The following is a 17,015-nucleotide window of genomic DNA, read 5'->3' on the forward strand; positions in this document are numbered from 1 at the left end:
TGGTGACCTTGAAATATTTGCATGAAATGCCAGTAACTTGGTTACACTGTATTCATCTACTGTATGATAAAATTGCTCAGATTATACCCCTGTGCAACACTGCAATTCTGGCTGCTTGTTTGAAACTCCAACTTGCAACCATTAATAATTTCAAAAACAGGAGCTGGCAAAACATGAGGTGTCACCAAACTCTTAATGTTATATTAATTTGGTGGCAACTTTGTTGTCATGTTTGTATACTGCAAAGGTGTTGTCTACCTTGTTTTTGAATTACTGTTAATTTGAAAGTACACTTGTCACCCTCGGACTTAATTCCTGCATTAAACCTGAAGTTTATTGCACTTCACCTTAAACAGGACACTGTTTACCCTTTCAAAAACTCATAAATAATTCATAAGCCCATTAACCTATCAAATGGTAGATAATACATCACGTGCAGTGACTTTATATCGATAAACCTCATCCTTATTAGTATGTGGTGTTTTATCAGATATAAAGACACTGCATGTGACTTATGAATATTAATTAATTATCAACACAGAAACTGACACAACAAATGGTGGGAACATATTTAATGTTCTTTCAACAAATTTCACACAGTAAATTTACTTTTGCACCAAATTAATAGTACAGTTGTGAAATACACATCTGGTAAAATTTTGTATTCCATTAGTACAGTAATCTGGTAAAGGCATATTAGACAATACATCATCATCGTATGCTAATTTCTAACGTTCACAAAAGCATAATTGTTATGAACTCTCTTGACTCGCGCTTTTCCAAGAATGTTTTTGAAGCCGTTCAAAAAAACTTTCAGCACGTGTTTTATCGGGTCAAAAACCCAATAAAACACTCTTGCTCGTTTTTTAAACTTTACTTTAACTCTCAGAAGTGATTAACATGTGACTTCTCCCTATTATATCCATACATCATCCAACAAAACTCAAACTTATCAGGTACAAGATTGATTGAACACCAAATTCTTGCAGCTAATTTACAAAAAAAAAATGTGTAGCACCCAGAAGAGAGAATTCACCATCAGGTCTTGGGAATTAAAGGGTTAAAAAGCATGGATATTTAATTCACATATGGATTAACATTTTTCTGTTATTATAGTACCTCTGACAAATAGCTTTTGGATTTGTGCATACACAAGATAAACTCCTGCCACAATCTTATCCCAAATAATATCTTAAGTACCTTTCCACCAAATACTGAAGTGTTTCATCAAGCCCTGAAGGCTGTAATGCATTTCCTTGAATAAACACCCATGCTCTAAGTACCCTCCCTAATATAAGCACCCACTTTCTGGGCTTTTGAGTCAATGTGTGCAACCCCTCCTCCCTCGTTTTCTTGATAAGACACTGGGAAGACCTGTTTCTATATCCATGTTCTTTATACCTTGTTGAGCTTCAATTAACAGCTGAATCCGAAAGAGTCAAAAAGTTCCTGATAAGCTCTCCATGTGATTAATCACCTTCCTTCCAATAAGTACCCCTCCTTCAAGCTAATATATTATATCGGTAACGGGGCACTTATTGGAGGAATAAATGATTAATTACCAAAGCTTCTATACTGAGGGCTTATTTGAGAATGACTGGATTTGGGAAGTGTTTGATAGAAGAAGAGCTTTTTAATAACACATTGAGTGCCAACATTTTGTGTATTTTTCTTCTGAACTTTTCATCAGCTTTAATGAATACCGAATAGACACACAGCAACTTTGGTCAAGAACACCCCACCAAATCACAAGCGGATACACAGTTTTACAAACAAAAATATTTTGTCCAGCCTAACTGTTGGGCAACTAATAAAAAGTAACAATATGCAAAGCCTTATCAAAGCACCATAATTCCCTGTCTTTATTCTAAGGATTTGTTCGGAGGGAGGGGCATGAGGAGGGAATTTTAAAGAGAGTACTATTATTTTGAGATTAGTTCAAGGACTCCCTTAAGTAGTTCAGTTTATGGGATTCCCCAGTGCTCAATTTCTTAGCAACAGTTTGTAAGCTGCTTGGAGGCTTAGGCTGCTTTGGAGGTTTAAGCTGCTTTGAAAGCTGATCCCACCCTCCCATGGTCTTGGCTCAGGAAGTGACAATAGGCCATTTTACAGTTGTGTCCTTAGTTGCCAGGCCTTTGATTTGGAGTGAGGCTGAAGGTGACCTTGTTGTGATGGAGACCGGTATCTAGTTAGCATGATAACAAACTAATTTGCATTTGAAAAGCATAACAAGGTCAACTTCAGCCTCACTCCTGTTCAAAGGCTTGGCAACCAAGCACACAACAGCAAAATGATCTAATCAAGTAACCATTCACTGGCCAGTACCAGTCAATCCCACTGTTTATACAGTGTTTATACAGGGAAAAGAAATAGTCTCTTATGGCAAACATAAGAACATTGGTAGCATTCTTCATAGATTTTAATTTAGACAAAATCAAATGATTCTGTGACATGACACATTTTATTAATCTAGTCACATACTATAAAAAGTTAGTAACAACATCTTTACTGTAAAGGACTGTTCTTCCCTGTGCTATCATTTTCACTGAAAACTAGCACAAACATCAAAAGCATTTATGTGCTTTACCGCTGCTGTTGTATGCAATGGGCCCCATTTTAACAATTTCCAAAATATTTCAGGGTGTTTCTGAGCCTTGGCTCTTCATAAGTGAGTTTTACAGAGATATACTTATGTAGCATGTTATGCTTACTTATCTTTAGCTCATAGAACTTTTTTGTAACCTGGCACAGTTCTGGTACAGAGATAATAGGCAGGCTAAAAATTATGGGCAAGGTCCAAAACAGTGATGAAGGTTGATAGTACTTATTTGAACTCTTTTTGTTCACTTTCAGAAAACTGTACAATTTGTTCATAACAACAGTCCATCCAAGAAAAGTAAAAGAAGCAACAACAAACCCTTCAGCTGAGGATGTTATTTGTTTCTACAAATTTCTGTACATTGGGAGTTGAAGGGCTCACCACAAATTAATAAAAAGGGCGGTACCCCTTTCCACTTCCTGGCTCCACCCTAATCCCTGCCACCATTAACACAGTTTGGTCGTCAAGGTTTGCCTAATTTGTGTTGCTACCCACACACTTTTTCTTATCAAGGAAGTTAGAAAAGTAGACTTTCCTTGTGAGCATAGAAAGTTGGCATGAAATCTGCTTGCTTCCACCTTCAGTGTAAAATTCACACATGGCTCTGTTCACTCTTGTGAGCATAGTCATTAAGTCCTCCTTGTGAGAGTTCTCACATAGAACCTGTACCAAGCAAGAGATGAACCAGGAACCCAGACTTTCCTTATGTGTTTCAGCATATCTTCTGTCAACTGTGAAGCGTCTGTGAGAGATTGTGCCTTTGGTGGTAGAGTAGGCGATCAAAAAATCTGCATCGGAGGGAAGTTTTACAGGCATCTCATTGTTGTCAGATGTATTAGGATAAACATCTTTTGGCCCTCTTGGTACAAAGTACCCTTTGTCATCAATTTCTCCTCTGCATGCTTGAACAAAAAACAATTTTGGTTTTGTTGCAAGCTGGGGACAAGCATCATTGTTTCCCTGGAATTTCTCCATTATGGTCTCCACTGAAATAGTTTTATGATCTCTGCATAAAATACCTTCTTTGTTGCCATGGCTCATAATAATGCAGATAAAACTGTCATTTTCAACTGTAACAGAATAACGAGAGAAATCAACATTGTATCAGTTGCAATTCAAAGTACTGAACAGAGGTAGAGGGAGCTTCACTGCAATATAATTTAGGCAAAAAATTATTTTGGCAGCTCAGAATTTCCCTTTGGTTTTAATACCACACCTTCCTGTGAGTGCTTTTATCAATGAACGAGGAAAAAGTTCTGAGATCTACATACTCATTAAAGACAAATCAAACTTTGAAATAAACCTCTTCTGGACGCCATAGAATTTAGGAGTAGAAGTCGGAAACGTTGCAAATAGATATGGCAATAGGAAATTTTTTTTTAAAACCATGACACTTTAGGAGTATGTTACTTTGCTGCAGCAGCTAACTTCCGGTCTAATCGAAACTTAAAGTGCACGAACCCTCATGGATGTAACAAAAATAGAGACTGCATGTAGAGCTACTGACCCAAATCTGCATTTTTTCGGGTTTCTTCAAGAAGTTTCAGCATTTCTTGTTTGTCCAGGTCAAAATGCCTCAGAACATTGCTGAAACCAGCTTCTCTGACAAACCTCTCCACGTTATCTTGATCGTGTTTAGCCCCATTCCTTGGTCGTGGGTCTTTGATAAAGTTTACAATGTTTATCACCAGCACGTATGGATTCCGTATTTCTCGATAATTTTGAGGATTATCTCTTGCGAAGATAAAGTTTCTTGGACTTAAATCAAGTATTTGAGATACATCCATGGGATCTCGACATGCAAACGAATCTGATCGTTGAAAGACAACCCTTGGAGGATTCGAAGGCGGAGCTGATAAAAGATTACAAATAATTCAACTTTACATCGTGTCGTTCTTCGATCTTTAATGTTAGTTATTACTTCAGTCACGTATCATGGAGCTTCTTCAGTCAGACTTGTCAAACTTACGACGGAATATGATGGAATAGTACCGATTGATCCCTCATTCGATTTTTGCACCCTTTGCTAACGAAAGGAGAAGCCTCGAGAAATTTCTAAAGGAAGACGCAGACTTTATACTTTTTACATTACTTTAATTAAGAAAAAACTCTCACCATGCATCAAGTCAGTTTGAGAACTGCTATCTTGATAGAATCCTTCACATCTGTTAGAGACTTCCTCGTCATCTTCATTCACGCAGTTGCATCCTTGTTCACCAAACTCTAAGCATTCACATCGACGAAATCGCTCAAGAAAACGTTGCCATGTTTCAATTTGAGAACGCAAATATTCTACACTTATTTCCTTCGAAATCGACCTCACCTTAGCGCTTTCCATCATTCACCTACTGCTACGTCGTTAGTTCCAACTATAGAGGAAAAACCTTTCGCGTTTAAAATTTAAACGCTGGATGTCCTTACGTAAGTCCTTATGGGCGTCAGTCATTTCACCGGATGTTCTAATACAAAGGACGAATGAATTGTAGTTATTTCGAAAAAGCCACGTGATACTGTAACGTCTGAAACAAAAAGTTCAATGCAGATTAGTGCCACGAGTGTTAAGTCCTAACTGAATGCTGTTACTTTCGAGAGTTCCGTCAATTTTTACTCCGATTTTTCAAGTCATGTGTTTTCTCTCTCGTTGAACCCCGGAGGTTGCCTTTCCTGTTTCGGAGCGATTCCCAGATTCATTGCGTTTGACCTTCAGATAGTGTCCTTGTTAAATTTAGTAAATAACAGTGTTTCAGATTGTGTGACAAGATTTTGGTTTCCGTAATTAAAAATAACTGTTTGACATCATATTTTACTCTTCAACTCGTTCTGTAGGCGTGATTTTAAATACTTTACTTATCAGTCAGTTGTAGAATATTTCTCAGCTTGCGGGCAGCGAGTTGATAAAGATCAAAAAGATAAATTTTACATCAGGCAGGCTTCTTAAGAATTAAGGTGCCTCTGAAATTTCCTTGTTTTCTATAAATGTTTATAAAGAGATCGATACTAGTTTAAAAGTGCGTCAGTCAGTAATTGTCACATAGGTTTAAGATTTCGACCCTTACCATAACTAAATATTTTTGAAGAATGTAGCCGCGGGGAGGGGGGAGGTTACGGGTACACGTAGGTTAGCCTGTGTGCAGCCGCTTCCTACCCGTCCTTTCCCGATTAGAAGAATGGGTCTTGCAGATTTTTCCGAACGTGTCGCCCCATGTAAGGTAATCCAGGACAGTATTACATTCTGGATTCCACGCTGTGAATGCCAGATTCCAGGTGCTGGATTCCGGATTCTACCCCTGCATATTCCGGATTACGTCTCAAATTACTTTTTTTAACTTTCCTATTTAACAAAGACCCTATTAAGGAAAAATTGAAACTGAAATACAACTTTTATCACACTCCGTGTATGTCACAAATAAATCGCAGATAAAGACTAAGAAAAGCTTGTTTTTCTATATGTAATTGGCTATGATGTTCGACATTACGAGATTGCCCATAAAACGGTGTTCAACCAACTTAACTATACTTAAACCTTTGCAAAAACCGCGAAAGATCTGCATTTACTCGGTAATTTTCCAAGAATAACAGATTCTCTTTTCTATACTTCCTTTTTTCATTAAAAGGTTAACCAAGTCAAGTCACATTTCGTCGGCTATGAATTCTCTGGAGCAATGATTCTATGAAGGTTTAAGGTGGCCCGCCGCTATTTTCTTTCCTAGAAAATGGTGTTTGACTCTAAAATCGAACAGTCAGATTTTTAGAGCCTGTTTCTTTAATCAGGTCATATTATTCGGATATATTAAAGTTCATAAGGAAACCAGGTGGACAATCAAACATGGTTTTATGCTAAATGAATAAAGGGGTAAGTTTCTAAAAAAACTGTGGTGCTGCGTCGGTGGGAGAGTATAGCAGGTAATTTAGTGTTAGCAACTGGGTTGAAAACGTAAATTAGCCACCGTAAAGGGTAAAAAAGCTGACGGTTCGAGCGTTAGCCCTTCGTCAGAGCGATCGATGCTTGATGCTACTCTGGTTTAAAGATTTAATCAGTGAATGTAACCGAGAAGTTATAATTCATAGACCCAACGTTTCGACACTCCTGTCTAGTGCCTTCATCAGGGATGATCTAATCGCTGCAACAATAGGTCCTTCTATTTTCTCACTAATTAGCTGCCCTTTTTTCTGACGAGGTGTAAATAGGCCTCAGGTAGTAAGCTGTCATCATCAAGAGGGCGGAGATGATATGCCAGGCTTCCGAAAAAAGCGTTGGTGGTGACGCCGATTAGGGGTGATACTTTTAGCTTATCCCACCCATTTGTATGGTTAGTTAGGCATGCGTGCTCCGTCAAAGCTTAATTTCCTTTTTTTGTAAAAGAAGACCGCTTTTTGACGCTCTTAAACGTGTACCAACTATTGTTTGTTCTGTCCGATATACTTGTGATCACAGTCATCGTACGGAATAAACGTTGTTCTTTCGTAACAGGATCCTTTCGTCTAGAAAAAATATGCCCTAAAGTCTGAAAAGGTTTTTTAGCAACTTTAACGTTGTAGCTATTCAAAATTCTCTTGGCAATTCAAAATTATCTTGTACCTCATCAGAAAAAAAAGGCAGTTAATTAGTGAGTATAAAAAGGACCTCTTGTTACAGCGATTAGATCACCCCTGATGAAGGAAGTAGACAGGATTGTCGAAAAGGTTGGGTCTATGACTTGTAACTTCTCGGTTACATTCAATAAATCTTTAAACCAGAGTAGCACCAAACCATGTCTCAAATTATTCTGTTCAAGTGCTGTCCACAGTAAACCTCTATTAACAACTGTGCATATAAAAATTCAAACTTATCAAGTTACACTTACAGTATTTAATCTTGGTTAAATGAAAAAATCAGTATCGCAACTGCTTGGACTATTTACTCTGGATAGGCAACGTATTATCTTTGTCGGAAGAAAATATTTGACTATTTTATTCCATGAACCACCTTTCGAAACTAGTACAAACGCGTTATTTTTGGATGAGAAGTCCTAGCTACTGAGCGGGAGAGGGTGGGGGTTATTTGCGGTTTGTTCTACTTCTAAATGTAAGTCCTCCCAGCCAATAGAGGAACATCGCCAGAAATCAAGGACATTTCGAGCCCGCTGACAATTATCAGCGGTATATCGTATTACACTCCGGAACAATAGAATTTCAAGAGAATTCAATTTGGCGGCGATCACGACTCGATCTGCAAAGAAGAGTGTTTCGTACCATGACTTACACAATTTGAGCACCGCAGATCTTCTATTTGATGAAAAGAAAAAGAAAAGAAGACCTGCAAGTAAATCTTTAGGATTTTTCGAGGCAGAGCGATGACATGATGTCAGAATTTTGATTTGCTTTAATTTAATTTTCGCGCTAAGACTACTAAATTTGCATTCAATGCCTGGCATATTTTTATTCCGAAAAGGACCTGAGAACTAATTTATTTCCCTGCAATAACATAAACAAATATGGCCGACGATTCGAAGATAAGGGGAGTTACTACATCACGGGCGACGAGCGGGGAAAGGAAAAAAGACCCAAATACGAGTGGTCAGCGGTGAAACAACATTAATACTTCATATATAGACAGATCATTTGTAATATCAGGAAACAATCGTGTTGTAAAGCCGAAATGTAAACAGTTTACTTCCCTAAATAAAATATTAAGCAATTTTTCAAAAGTTTTGATTGTACACATATCTTTTACTGCTTTAATAAACAATGAAGGCATCGGTGGCATCCGAAAGGTACCAAGAAGAATTAAATGTACGTTTTGTAGTTGCAGAAAACAATCGTGTTGTAAAGCCGAAATGTTACCAAGTTACACTTCGCTACTTAAAAAGTTAAGCAATTTTCCTCAAGCTTTAACTGGAACAATACTTTTAATGCTCTATTAACCAACGGAGGCATCAGGAAAGGCATTGGTGACACCGGGAAAGGCATCAAGAAGAATGATATTAACTGTAAATGCTAGGTGTCCTGTGCACTAGGCCCAGTCTGCGCCGAGGTGTTGTCATTCGACACTAGGTCAAACCTCGGCATACATGTGCTTTTATCGCTTGTTATTTTCGCTTTTATTTCTCGGATAAGGATCGTTTAACTAGTCTCACATTGAAGGAATAGAACATTACGGAAGCATTACGGATATTTCAGCAGTTTTCAAGGTTACGGATAGAGACACTTGCTTGTTTGTAAGGATTTCTTGTACGGTATTGTTTTCGAACGGTGTGCTGAGCGTAGTTGATCAGATCGAATAAAACGTGGAATTGACATCGAATCGACGGCTGTTACAGTTTGACCTACAAACGAATCACATGGAAGGAGACAAGGAAGAAGATTTACAAGGGAAAACGGAGTTCCCTGATGAAGAGAAGCTTTGCACTTGGCGCGAAGTCGATATGGATCTCGATACAATCTGCTCGTCACCTCGTGCGATATCGCCGCTGACCGGTTTATTGGCTCAAGAAACTCACATGGATGTGCGAAAACGGATTCCCACAGAAAAGGGTAGGCAATTTGAGATTCAAAGGTTGAAGGAAAATCGGAAAACTGCACTTGCTAATTTAACTAAGCAGATTAACTTAGTCTCACCTTTGTTAACGGATTTTGAGAACGAAAAACAAGTGCGTACGGAAGTTGTTCATTTAGATCAGCTATTTGTTAAAGTGCAAGAAGCACATGACGCATATCTCAAGGCCTTAGATGATGATGATGAAATTAAATTAGCTCTTGAATGGTTTGGCACTCGTGATAAGGATGTGCTTCAGCTAAAGCAAAGGATTATTGGCTTTTTGGATGATGCAGATAAGCTACGTGGCGGTTTACGTGATACACACTCAGTGAAATCTAAGTCATCTCGTCGCTCAAGGCACTCCCTTTCCTCGGCAACATCTGCTAGGTTAATGTTAATTGAAGCGAAAGCTAAAGCTGCAGCGTTAGAGGTTAAGGCATCATTTCTAAAAGAGAAACAAGCATTAAAAATGGCTACTGAAGAGCTTGAACTTAGGCAGCAAATCGCAGAGGCAAAGGCAGAAGAAAAAACTTATGAGAAATTCGAGAAGGAACAAAATATTGACGGAATGAATGAAAACTTGGAAGATGTTGAGGTTAAACCCACTTCTACTACCATCTCACCTGGGGTACAATCTAACGATCAGGCTACACTAAGGGTGCCTTCTGTGAAGTTCCAAAGTTCAGCTATTGTTGGTTCAACGACCACTCCTGTAACCACCCCAGCTTTAGTCAGTGCTGCTTGTATGAACCCAACTGCCCGACCCTTTGTTCCAAAGAGTGTTCCCATTAAGGAAGAAGAGTATAAGGACAAGTACGAAACCCCCACTGATTATAAACCACCACATGTTAAAAGGGAATGTACGTGCAGTTTCGGAAAGGATTCAAGCTCTGTGGACGGTACAGGGTTAGATCAAAACTATCTTGACATTCAAAGGAAGCAGGCTGAACTTTCAGAAATGATTGTTACCCAACAGGCTAGGAGTCTCCTACCTAGTCACAAGCCACCTACGTTTTCGGGAGATGTTATGTCATACCCAGCATTTATAACAGCCTTTGAAACTCTCATAGAATCTAAGGTAGATGATTCTAATGAGCGCTTGTACTACTTGGATCAATACACTAGTGGAAAGGCCAAGGAACTGATAAAGGGTTGTTTACAGATGAAAGGCGAAGATTCGTACAAGGAGGCTAGACGGCTTTTGAAGAAACATTTTGGTGACCCATACAAGATTGCAAGTGCATACATCGCCAAGCTGTCGAGCTGGCCCGCTGTTAAGCCTAACGACGGAACAGGGTTACAAGAATTTTCCATTGTCCTTGAGCAAGCAAGGAACGCCATGACAGGCATGCAATACATGAACGACTTGAACACGGCCAATGTTATGCGCCAGTTATGGGAAAGGCTGCCGCGATATCTACGTAGTAAGTGGACTGAAAGAGTTAGCAGGATTAGGAGTGTCAAGGGACAGACAGCTAGCTTTAATGACTTTTGCCAATTTGTATCAGAGCAAGCCGATTTAGCGACAGACCCAATCTATTCCGAGGAAGGCATAAGTAAACCGATGAACGCAGTTGACAAGTACCATAAACAGAACGAACGCAAACCCAAGAGAGGAAGGGGTACCAACTTTGCAACAGGCTTGGCAGGAAAGAATGCAGGTGGAGGAAATTCTCACCCCATCAGCTGTACATTGTGCTCTAAGGCGCATCATCTGGACGAATGTGCTGAGTTTCTTAAAAAACCGCTAGTGGAGCGGAGAAACTTTATCAAACAGAAAGGCTTATGCTTCGGTTGCTATAGTTGTGAACACATTGCTAAGCTTTGCAAAAGTAAAAGAACCTGTCAGATCTGCAATAAGAAACACCCAACGTCACTCCATGATTACAGTTGGAAATCAGAAGAGGCGAAAATGGAAAGTGGAAACGGCCAACATGAGAAATCGGAAGCCAGTGAAAAGAAAACGGAAGAGCGAGTCGTTAACGTGTGTACTGCAATTTGCAATGTGACAGATGCCGGTGATGTACCAGTTGCTATGGGTATTATCCCAGTATGGTTGTACCACAAGGACAATCCAAACAATAAGATATGTGTTTACGCCCTCCTTGATAATGCCAGTGGTGGAACATTCATTAAGGAAGACTCGTTAAGAAGGCTTGGTGTTAAAGGAAGTGAAACCAAACTTTTGCTCACTACTATGCACGGTACCCAAGAAGTCGATACTAAAGCGGTAGATGGGCTAATGGCTTCCCACTTTCAAGAAAACGACGTTATCGTACCCCTACCGAGAACCTACGTCAGACAACGGATTCCAGCAGATCGTGATGAGATTCCTCGTCCCGAAGAGCTGCAAGGATGGTCACATTTGCAGATGGTTAGGAAACACGTACCTCCTTACATGGAAGACGTAGAAATAGGACTCCTGATCGGACTAAATTGCCCTAGTGCAGTGCGACCAAGAGACATTGTTTGCGGGAATGAGAATGAACCCTATGCAGTAAGATCACTACTAGGATGGCACGTAAACGGTCCTGTTAACCAAAAGAGCAGTAAACAAGTACACTGTAACCGTATTCAGATTCTTAAGAGCAACACAGAGGATAACGTGAATGGGTACATCATTGCTAAGACAGAGATTAAGGAGCGGCTAACCCCTCAAGTGGTTTCCCGAATGTTTGAGGTGGACTTTGCTGAAAGGGAGCACGGAGTCGCATTATCAAGAGAAGACCGTCAGTTCCTGAAGATTGTAGAAGATGGAATCCATCATAGAGATGACATGCATTACGAGATGCCTCTGCCCTTTAGAGAAAAGAATGTACAGCTACCCAATAACCGTCCTCAAGCAGAGCAACGCCTGCACGGCCTTAAGAAGAGACTCCAAGGCGACGCAAGGTATCGTGCTGACTACGTCAGATTCATGACTGAAATCATAGAGAAGGGATATGCTCGAAAGGTCATGGTTGAAGAGCTACCCCATCAAGAAGGAAAGGCCTGGTACTTACCTCATCACGGGGTTTACCACCCCAAAAAACCAGGCAGCATACGCGTAGTATTTGACTGTTCAGCTCGTTACCAGGGTGAATCGCTGAATGGCCACCTATTGCAAGGGCCCGATCTAACAAACAAGCTCACTGGGGTGCTCACAAGATTCAGAGAGGAGAAGGTAGCCTTCATGGCTGACATAGAGAAAATGTTTTTCCAAGTCAAGGTTCCAAGGGAAGATCAGAACTTCCTTCGCTTCTTATGGTGGCCAAATGGAGATTTAACCCAAGAGCCTCAAGAGTACCGCATGACAGTGCACCTCTTTGGAGCTGGTTCATCTCCAGGGTGTTCTAACTTCGCCTTGAAACGTACAGCCGAAGACGGTGAAAGAGAGTTTGGTGCAAAAGCTGCCGAAACATTAAGGAAGAACTTTTACGTCGATGATGCTCTGAGTTCGGTACCGACAGAGAAGGACGCTGTAGAACTAGTACAAGCTGTTAAAGAGATGTGTGCAAAGGGAGGGTTCAAACTAACGAAATTTGTCAGTAACAGTAGAAAGGTGATGATGTCAGTACCTGCTGAAGACAGAGCTAAGGAGATCAAGGGCCTAGACCTAGGTAGTGACAAGTTACCAATAGAGAGAGCTTTGGGCGTAGAATGGTGCATTGAATCGGACGCATTCAAATTCAGAATAGAGTTGAAGGACAAGCCGTGCACCCGTAGGGGTATACTGGCAACTATAAGCTCGATCTTTGATCCTCTAGGGCTGATTGCGCCCGTCGTCCTTGTTGGAAAGCAGATACTTCAAGAGATCTGTCACGGAAAAGACTGGGACGAGTCAATCGAGGGAGAAGTTCTTGCCAAATGGGGAAGATGGAGAAGTCAGTTACCGCTATTAGAGCAGCTGAACATCCCAAGAAACTTTCAGCCTCCTGATTTTGGAAGCATTGCCACTGCTCAGCTACATAATATGTCAGATGCGTCTCAAGTCGGGTACGGACAATGTTCTTATCTCAGACTGGTTGATGAAAACGGAAGAATTCATTGTTCTCTTGTTATGGGAAAGCTCGTGTTGCACCGTTGAAGACAGTCACTATTCCAAGACTTGAACTAACTGCCGCTACCGTTTCAGTAAGGGTTGCAAGCATGCTAAAGGAAGAGTTAGACTATGGCGGACTCCAAGACTTCTACTGGACCGATAGTAAGGTTGTCCTCGGGTTCATCAACAATGAATCTCGAAGATTCCAAGTGTATGTTGCAAATAGAGTGCAATTCATCCGTGACCACACTTCACCAGACCAGTGGCGCTACGTGGAGTCTGGATCCAACCCAGCAGATGAAGCATCGAGGGGGATGAACGCTAAGGAGTTTATGCAAAGGTCGCAGTGGATTAAGGGCCCAGACTTCTTGTGGCAGACGGAAGATCACTGGCCTCAACAAGACTCATACGAAAAAGAGGTCGACCACAATTCTCCTGACGTTAAAAGGGTTACCGCTAACGCGACAGTGATTGAAGAACATGAAAACATGTTAAGCAGATTCAAAGGATTCTCCAAGTGGCAAGTCCTAAAGGGCGCAGTTGCGCTTTGTATGGAATACAAACGACGTCTCAAGATGAGAGCCAGTAAAACAGACAAGAGACCTGTAACTGTTGACGGTCCTCAAGTTAATGGACGAAGCCGTGAATGTGAAGGTTGCCCGGCTACTTCCTTTATGGTCAGAGACCTTGAACAAGCAGAAACAGAAATTCTCAAGCTGGTGCAAGCGAATTATTTCGATAAAGAAATCAAGATTCTGAAAGATTTCCAAACCCAGACCGGAAGTGTGCCTAAAGATCGTCATCATGATAAGGAAAGGAAAGCAGTTTTGAAGAAAGGTAGCAGCCTTAACGCCCTCGACCCATACCTGGATGCCAGCGGAATGTTGAGAGTTGGAGGACGGATAAAGAAGGCTAACCTCTCAGACAGTCTTAAGAACCCTGTCATCTTACCGAAGGCTGGTCATATTACAGAGCTGGTCCTCCGTCACGCCCATGAGAAAACTCACCACAGCGGAAGAGGTCTCACCTTAAACGAACTTCGTTCGAGTGGTTACTGGATTATCAATGGAAATGCTGCGGTCAGACACTTCATATCAAAGTGCGTCACGTGTCGACATCTCCGTGGTACCTTTGGAGAACAGAAAATGGCCAACCTCCCAAGTCCCCGTGTTGAACCTGCGCCACAGTTTTCATACTGTGCAGTGGACTACTTTGGTCCTTGGTATGTCAAAGAGGGCAGGAAACAAGTTAAAAGGTACGGAGCCCTATTTACTTGTTTGGCCAGTCGTGCGGTACATATCGAAGTAGCCCACTCCATGGAAACAGATTCATTCTTACAAGCATTACGGCGCTTTACCTGTCGTAGAGGACCCATAAGAGAACTTCGCAGTGACCAAGGGACTAATTTTGTTGGGGCCGAAAACGAGTTAAAGGCAGCACTTCGAGAAATGGATGATGAGAAAATCAAGGCAGAGTTGCTTAAGGAGAACATTGATTGGATCAGAAATCCTGCTACTGCAAGTAATTTCGGAGGCGTTTGGGAACGACAAATTCGGTCCGTGCGGAACATCATGGCAGCACTTATGAAACAGCATGGTCACAGCTTAAACGACGAATCGTTGCGAACTTTGTTATGTGAAGCTGAAGCTGTTGTTAACAGTCGTCCTCTGACTACCGAGACCTTAAGTGATCCGCTCTCACCGTTGCCACTATCGCCAAGTACCCTTCTCACTGGTAAAACCAAGCTCATTCTCCCCCCTCCAGGAAAGTTTCAACGAGAAGATACTTACTGCAAACGTCGCTGGAGGCGCGTACAGCATATTGCTAACGAATTCTGGAATAGATGGAGTAAAGAATATCTTCAGATCCTACAGTTGAGACAAAAGTGGACACACAAGAGAAGAAACTTCACGGAAGGCGACATTGTTCTATTAAAGGACAACAATTCTTGTAGGAATAAGTGGCCTATGGCTAAAGTGCTTACCACACGTCGTGATGATGAAGGCCAAGTCAGATCGGTGACTGTTCAAACCGGAACTGGATCAGTATTGGATCGACCAGTCAATAAACTTGTGCTGTTGCTAGAGTCACCTAAGGATAGACCGGGAATCCCCGACGAGGAGCCTGAGGAACTGTGATGTTACAGAAACAGGATATCTAGAACGCTTAGCAATTCAAGTATTCTAAACGAGTTAGAGTAAGATTTGTTTTGGTTAAAATGACAAACATTTTAGGGGAGCCATGTAAATGCTAGGTGTCCTGTGCACTAGGCCCAGTCTGCGCCGAGGTGTTGTCATTCGACACTAGGTCAAACCTCGGCATACATGTGCTTTTATCGCTTGTTATTTTCGCTTTTATTTCTCGGATAAGGATCGTTTAACTAGTCTCACATTGAAGGAATAGAACATTACGGAAGCATTACGGATATTTCAGCAGTTTTCAAGGTTACGGATAGAGACACTTGCTTGTTTGTAAGGATTTCTTGTACGGTATTGTTTTCGAACGGTGTGCTGAGCGTAGTTGATCAGATCGAATAAAACGTGGAATTGACATCGAATCGACGGCTGTTACATTAACGTTATGTAACTTGTTGTGTGACAAAAAAAAACGTATCTTGACAAAAAGCATTAATCACAGTTGGCTTCCTTTTCACTTGAATTTTGTATCCACAGCCTAAGATGAGAAATTTAAAATTTCTATCAGCTGAAGTTCTTTTACTGCATATTATATCTATTCAATCACCCCCAATTCACGTGGAAAAAAGGCAGGTAGGAAAACACTGAGCTTAAGGTTAAGGCTAATGTATTTACCATCCTTAAATATTCATAATCAAGACCACTCGTTTAGGAGATCTTTCCTCAAAAGATCCACACGTGCAAATAATTCTGTTTTCCGTTCGAAATGTTTTTCTTCCTATTCAATTGAACAACTGACTTAGCGTTCACTGAGCTTGAAGCCGAGAAAAAAATCACAAAGTTTGAATTCTGGGATGTTGTCCACTGTTGGCTCCATCAAGTTACGATTCTGCACCATTGACGCTCGTGAAAATCTATCTTAATTGGCTACCAAGGACTGTATTTCTTATCTTGCAAATTAAGGCCTGTACATAACACTAAGTTCATCATCTGGTTCATTGTTATAGTCAGCTTTAAAATTTTAACTCTACTTGTTCTGACAAGAAGCCACCCTAAGGGCAGGTGAAATGTTACGTAAGCGTCTCCGCGAAAGGCACATCCAGACAACTTGCATGGAAAAACTGGCCACAGCTATCGCACCCAAGCCAATCCTCTCCATCGTCGTCTTTGCAAATCTTACAGACCGCGGTATTTCTCCTATAATTGAACAAAAGATATGGGGCGTCAAAGAGAGTGTTGCGGCGTTTAAGAAACAATGGTATTTGACACCATCAAAACTTACTAATCAAGGTCATCATAACACGAGCCAAATATGACAGAAGTTATTCTTTCCCTTTCCATGTCCACATCGTAACTTCCATTGATATCCAACCCCTCACACAAACACCGAGCAAACTTAAAACAAACAAAGAGAAATTTAATACATTCGAAACCAGGAAGCAGTCCTATTAAAGTGAGCTTTAGCAAGTGATTATGCTACTCACAAGACATACAATCACACCACAGTTATAGCTATCGGTCTGTGTCGCGTACCCAAGTGTTGGGATTACGTTGAGTGTCAACCACATATACACATCCGTCTCATTCCAGTTTTTATTGAGTACAACGTGTTACAATGCGGTGAAAACTAAAAGGAAATTTATGATTGCGTAATCAGAAATGATTCTATGGAAATTACAAATGAATGTAACGATAAAAAAGGCGATTAAATGTACAAAGGAAACTCACGTTTGATCCTGCGTA

At 40.8% G+C, this 17,015-nt stretch overlaps 2 protein-coding genes and 1 long non-coding RNA gene across 4 annotated transcripts; 1 reads left to right on the forward strand and 2 right to left on the reverse strand.

The window, feature by feature from the left end:
• Positions 1–2,442: 2,442 nt before the first annotated feature.
• On the reverse strand, positions 2,443–5,353 carry LOC113676717 (caspase-3). 2 transcript variants are annotated; one of them, XM_089189179.1, is made up of 4 exons: positions 4,923–5,062; positions 4,715–4,822; positions 4,107–4,451; positions 2,443–3,669 (listed from the first exon to the last, which is right to left on the reverse strand). In XM_089189179.1, the coding sequence occupies exons 2-4, from the start codon at positions 4,719–4,721 to the stop codon at positions 3,074–3,076; spliced, it is 948 nt and encodes a 315-aa protein (XP_089045305.1). In that variant the 5' UTR covers positions 4,722–4,822; positions 4,923–5,062; the 3' UTR covers positions 2,443–3,073. The 2 variants fall into 2 exon arrangements, with proteins under 2 accessions (XP_089045305.1, XP_027049212.2); XM_027193411.2 differs by having other exon boundaries at positions 4,715–5,353.
• A 7,891-nt stretch (positions 5,354–13,244) lies between these two features.
• LOC149036027 (uncharacterized) lies at positions 13,245–15,275 on the forward strand. Its single transcript, XM_089189936.1, has one exon. The coding sequence runs from the start codon at positions 13,245–13,247 to the stop codon at positions 15,273–15,275; it is 2,031 nt and encodes a 676-aa protein (XP_089046062.1).
• A 647-nt stretch (positions 15,276–15,922) lies between these two features.
• LOC149036028 (uncharacterized) lies at positions 15,923–17,009 on the reverse strand. The gene is made up of 2 exons (XR_016181484.1): positions 16,555–17,009; positions 15,923–16,469 (listed from the first exon to the last, which is right to left on the reverse strand). It is a non-coding gene; the product is annotated as an uncharacterized LOC149036028 (long non-coding RNA).
• Positions 17,010–17,015: the final 6 nt, after the last annotated feature.

This window comes from Pocillopora damicornis, chromosome 12 (assembly GCF_964200805.1).
Source record: "Pocillopora damicornis chromosome 12, jaPocDami1.2, whole genome shotgun sequence".
Lineage (NCBI taxonomy): Eukaryota > Metazoa > Cnidaria > Anthozoa > Scleractinia > Pocilloporidae > Pocillopora > Pocillopora damicornis.

What these genes read in the sequence shown, in the direction of transcription:
- LOC149036027 (XM_089189936.1), top strand. Translation starts at nt 13,245, where the DNA reads ATGCTAAAGGAAGAGTTAGACTATGGCGGACTCCAAGACTTCTACTGG.
- LOC113676717 (XM_027193411.2), bottom strand. Translation starts at nt 4,940, where the DNA reads ATGATGGAAAGCGCTAAGGTGAGGTCGATTTCGAAGGAAATAAGTGTA. An exon ending in TCAAACTGACTTGATGCATG is followed by an intron (nt 4,452 to 4,714) that starts GTGAGAGTTTTT and finishes ATCTTTTATCAG; the next exon opens with CTCCGCCTTCGAATCCTCCA. An exon ending in CCGAAAAAATGCAGATTTGG is followed by an intron (nt 3,670 to 4,106) that starts GTCAGTAGCTCT and finishes ATTCTGTTACAG; the next exon opens with TTGAAAATGACAGTTTTATC.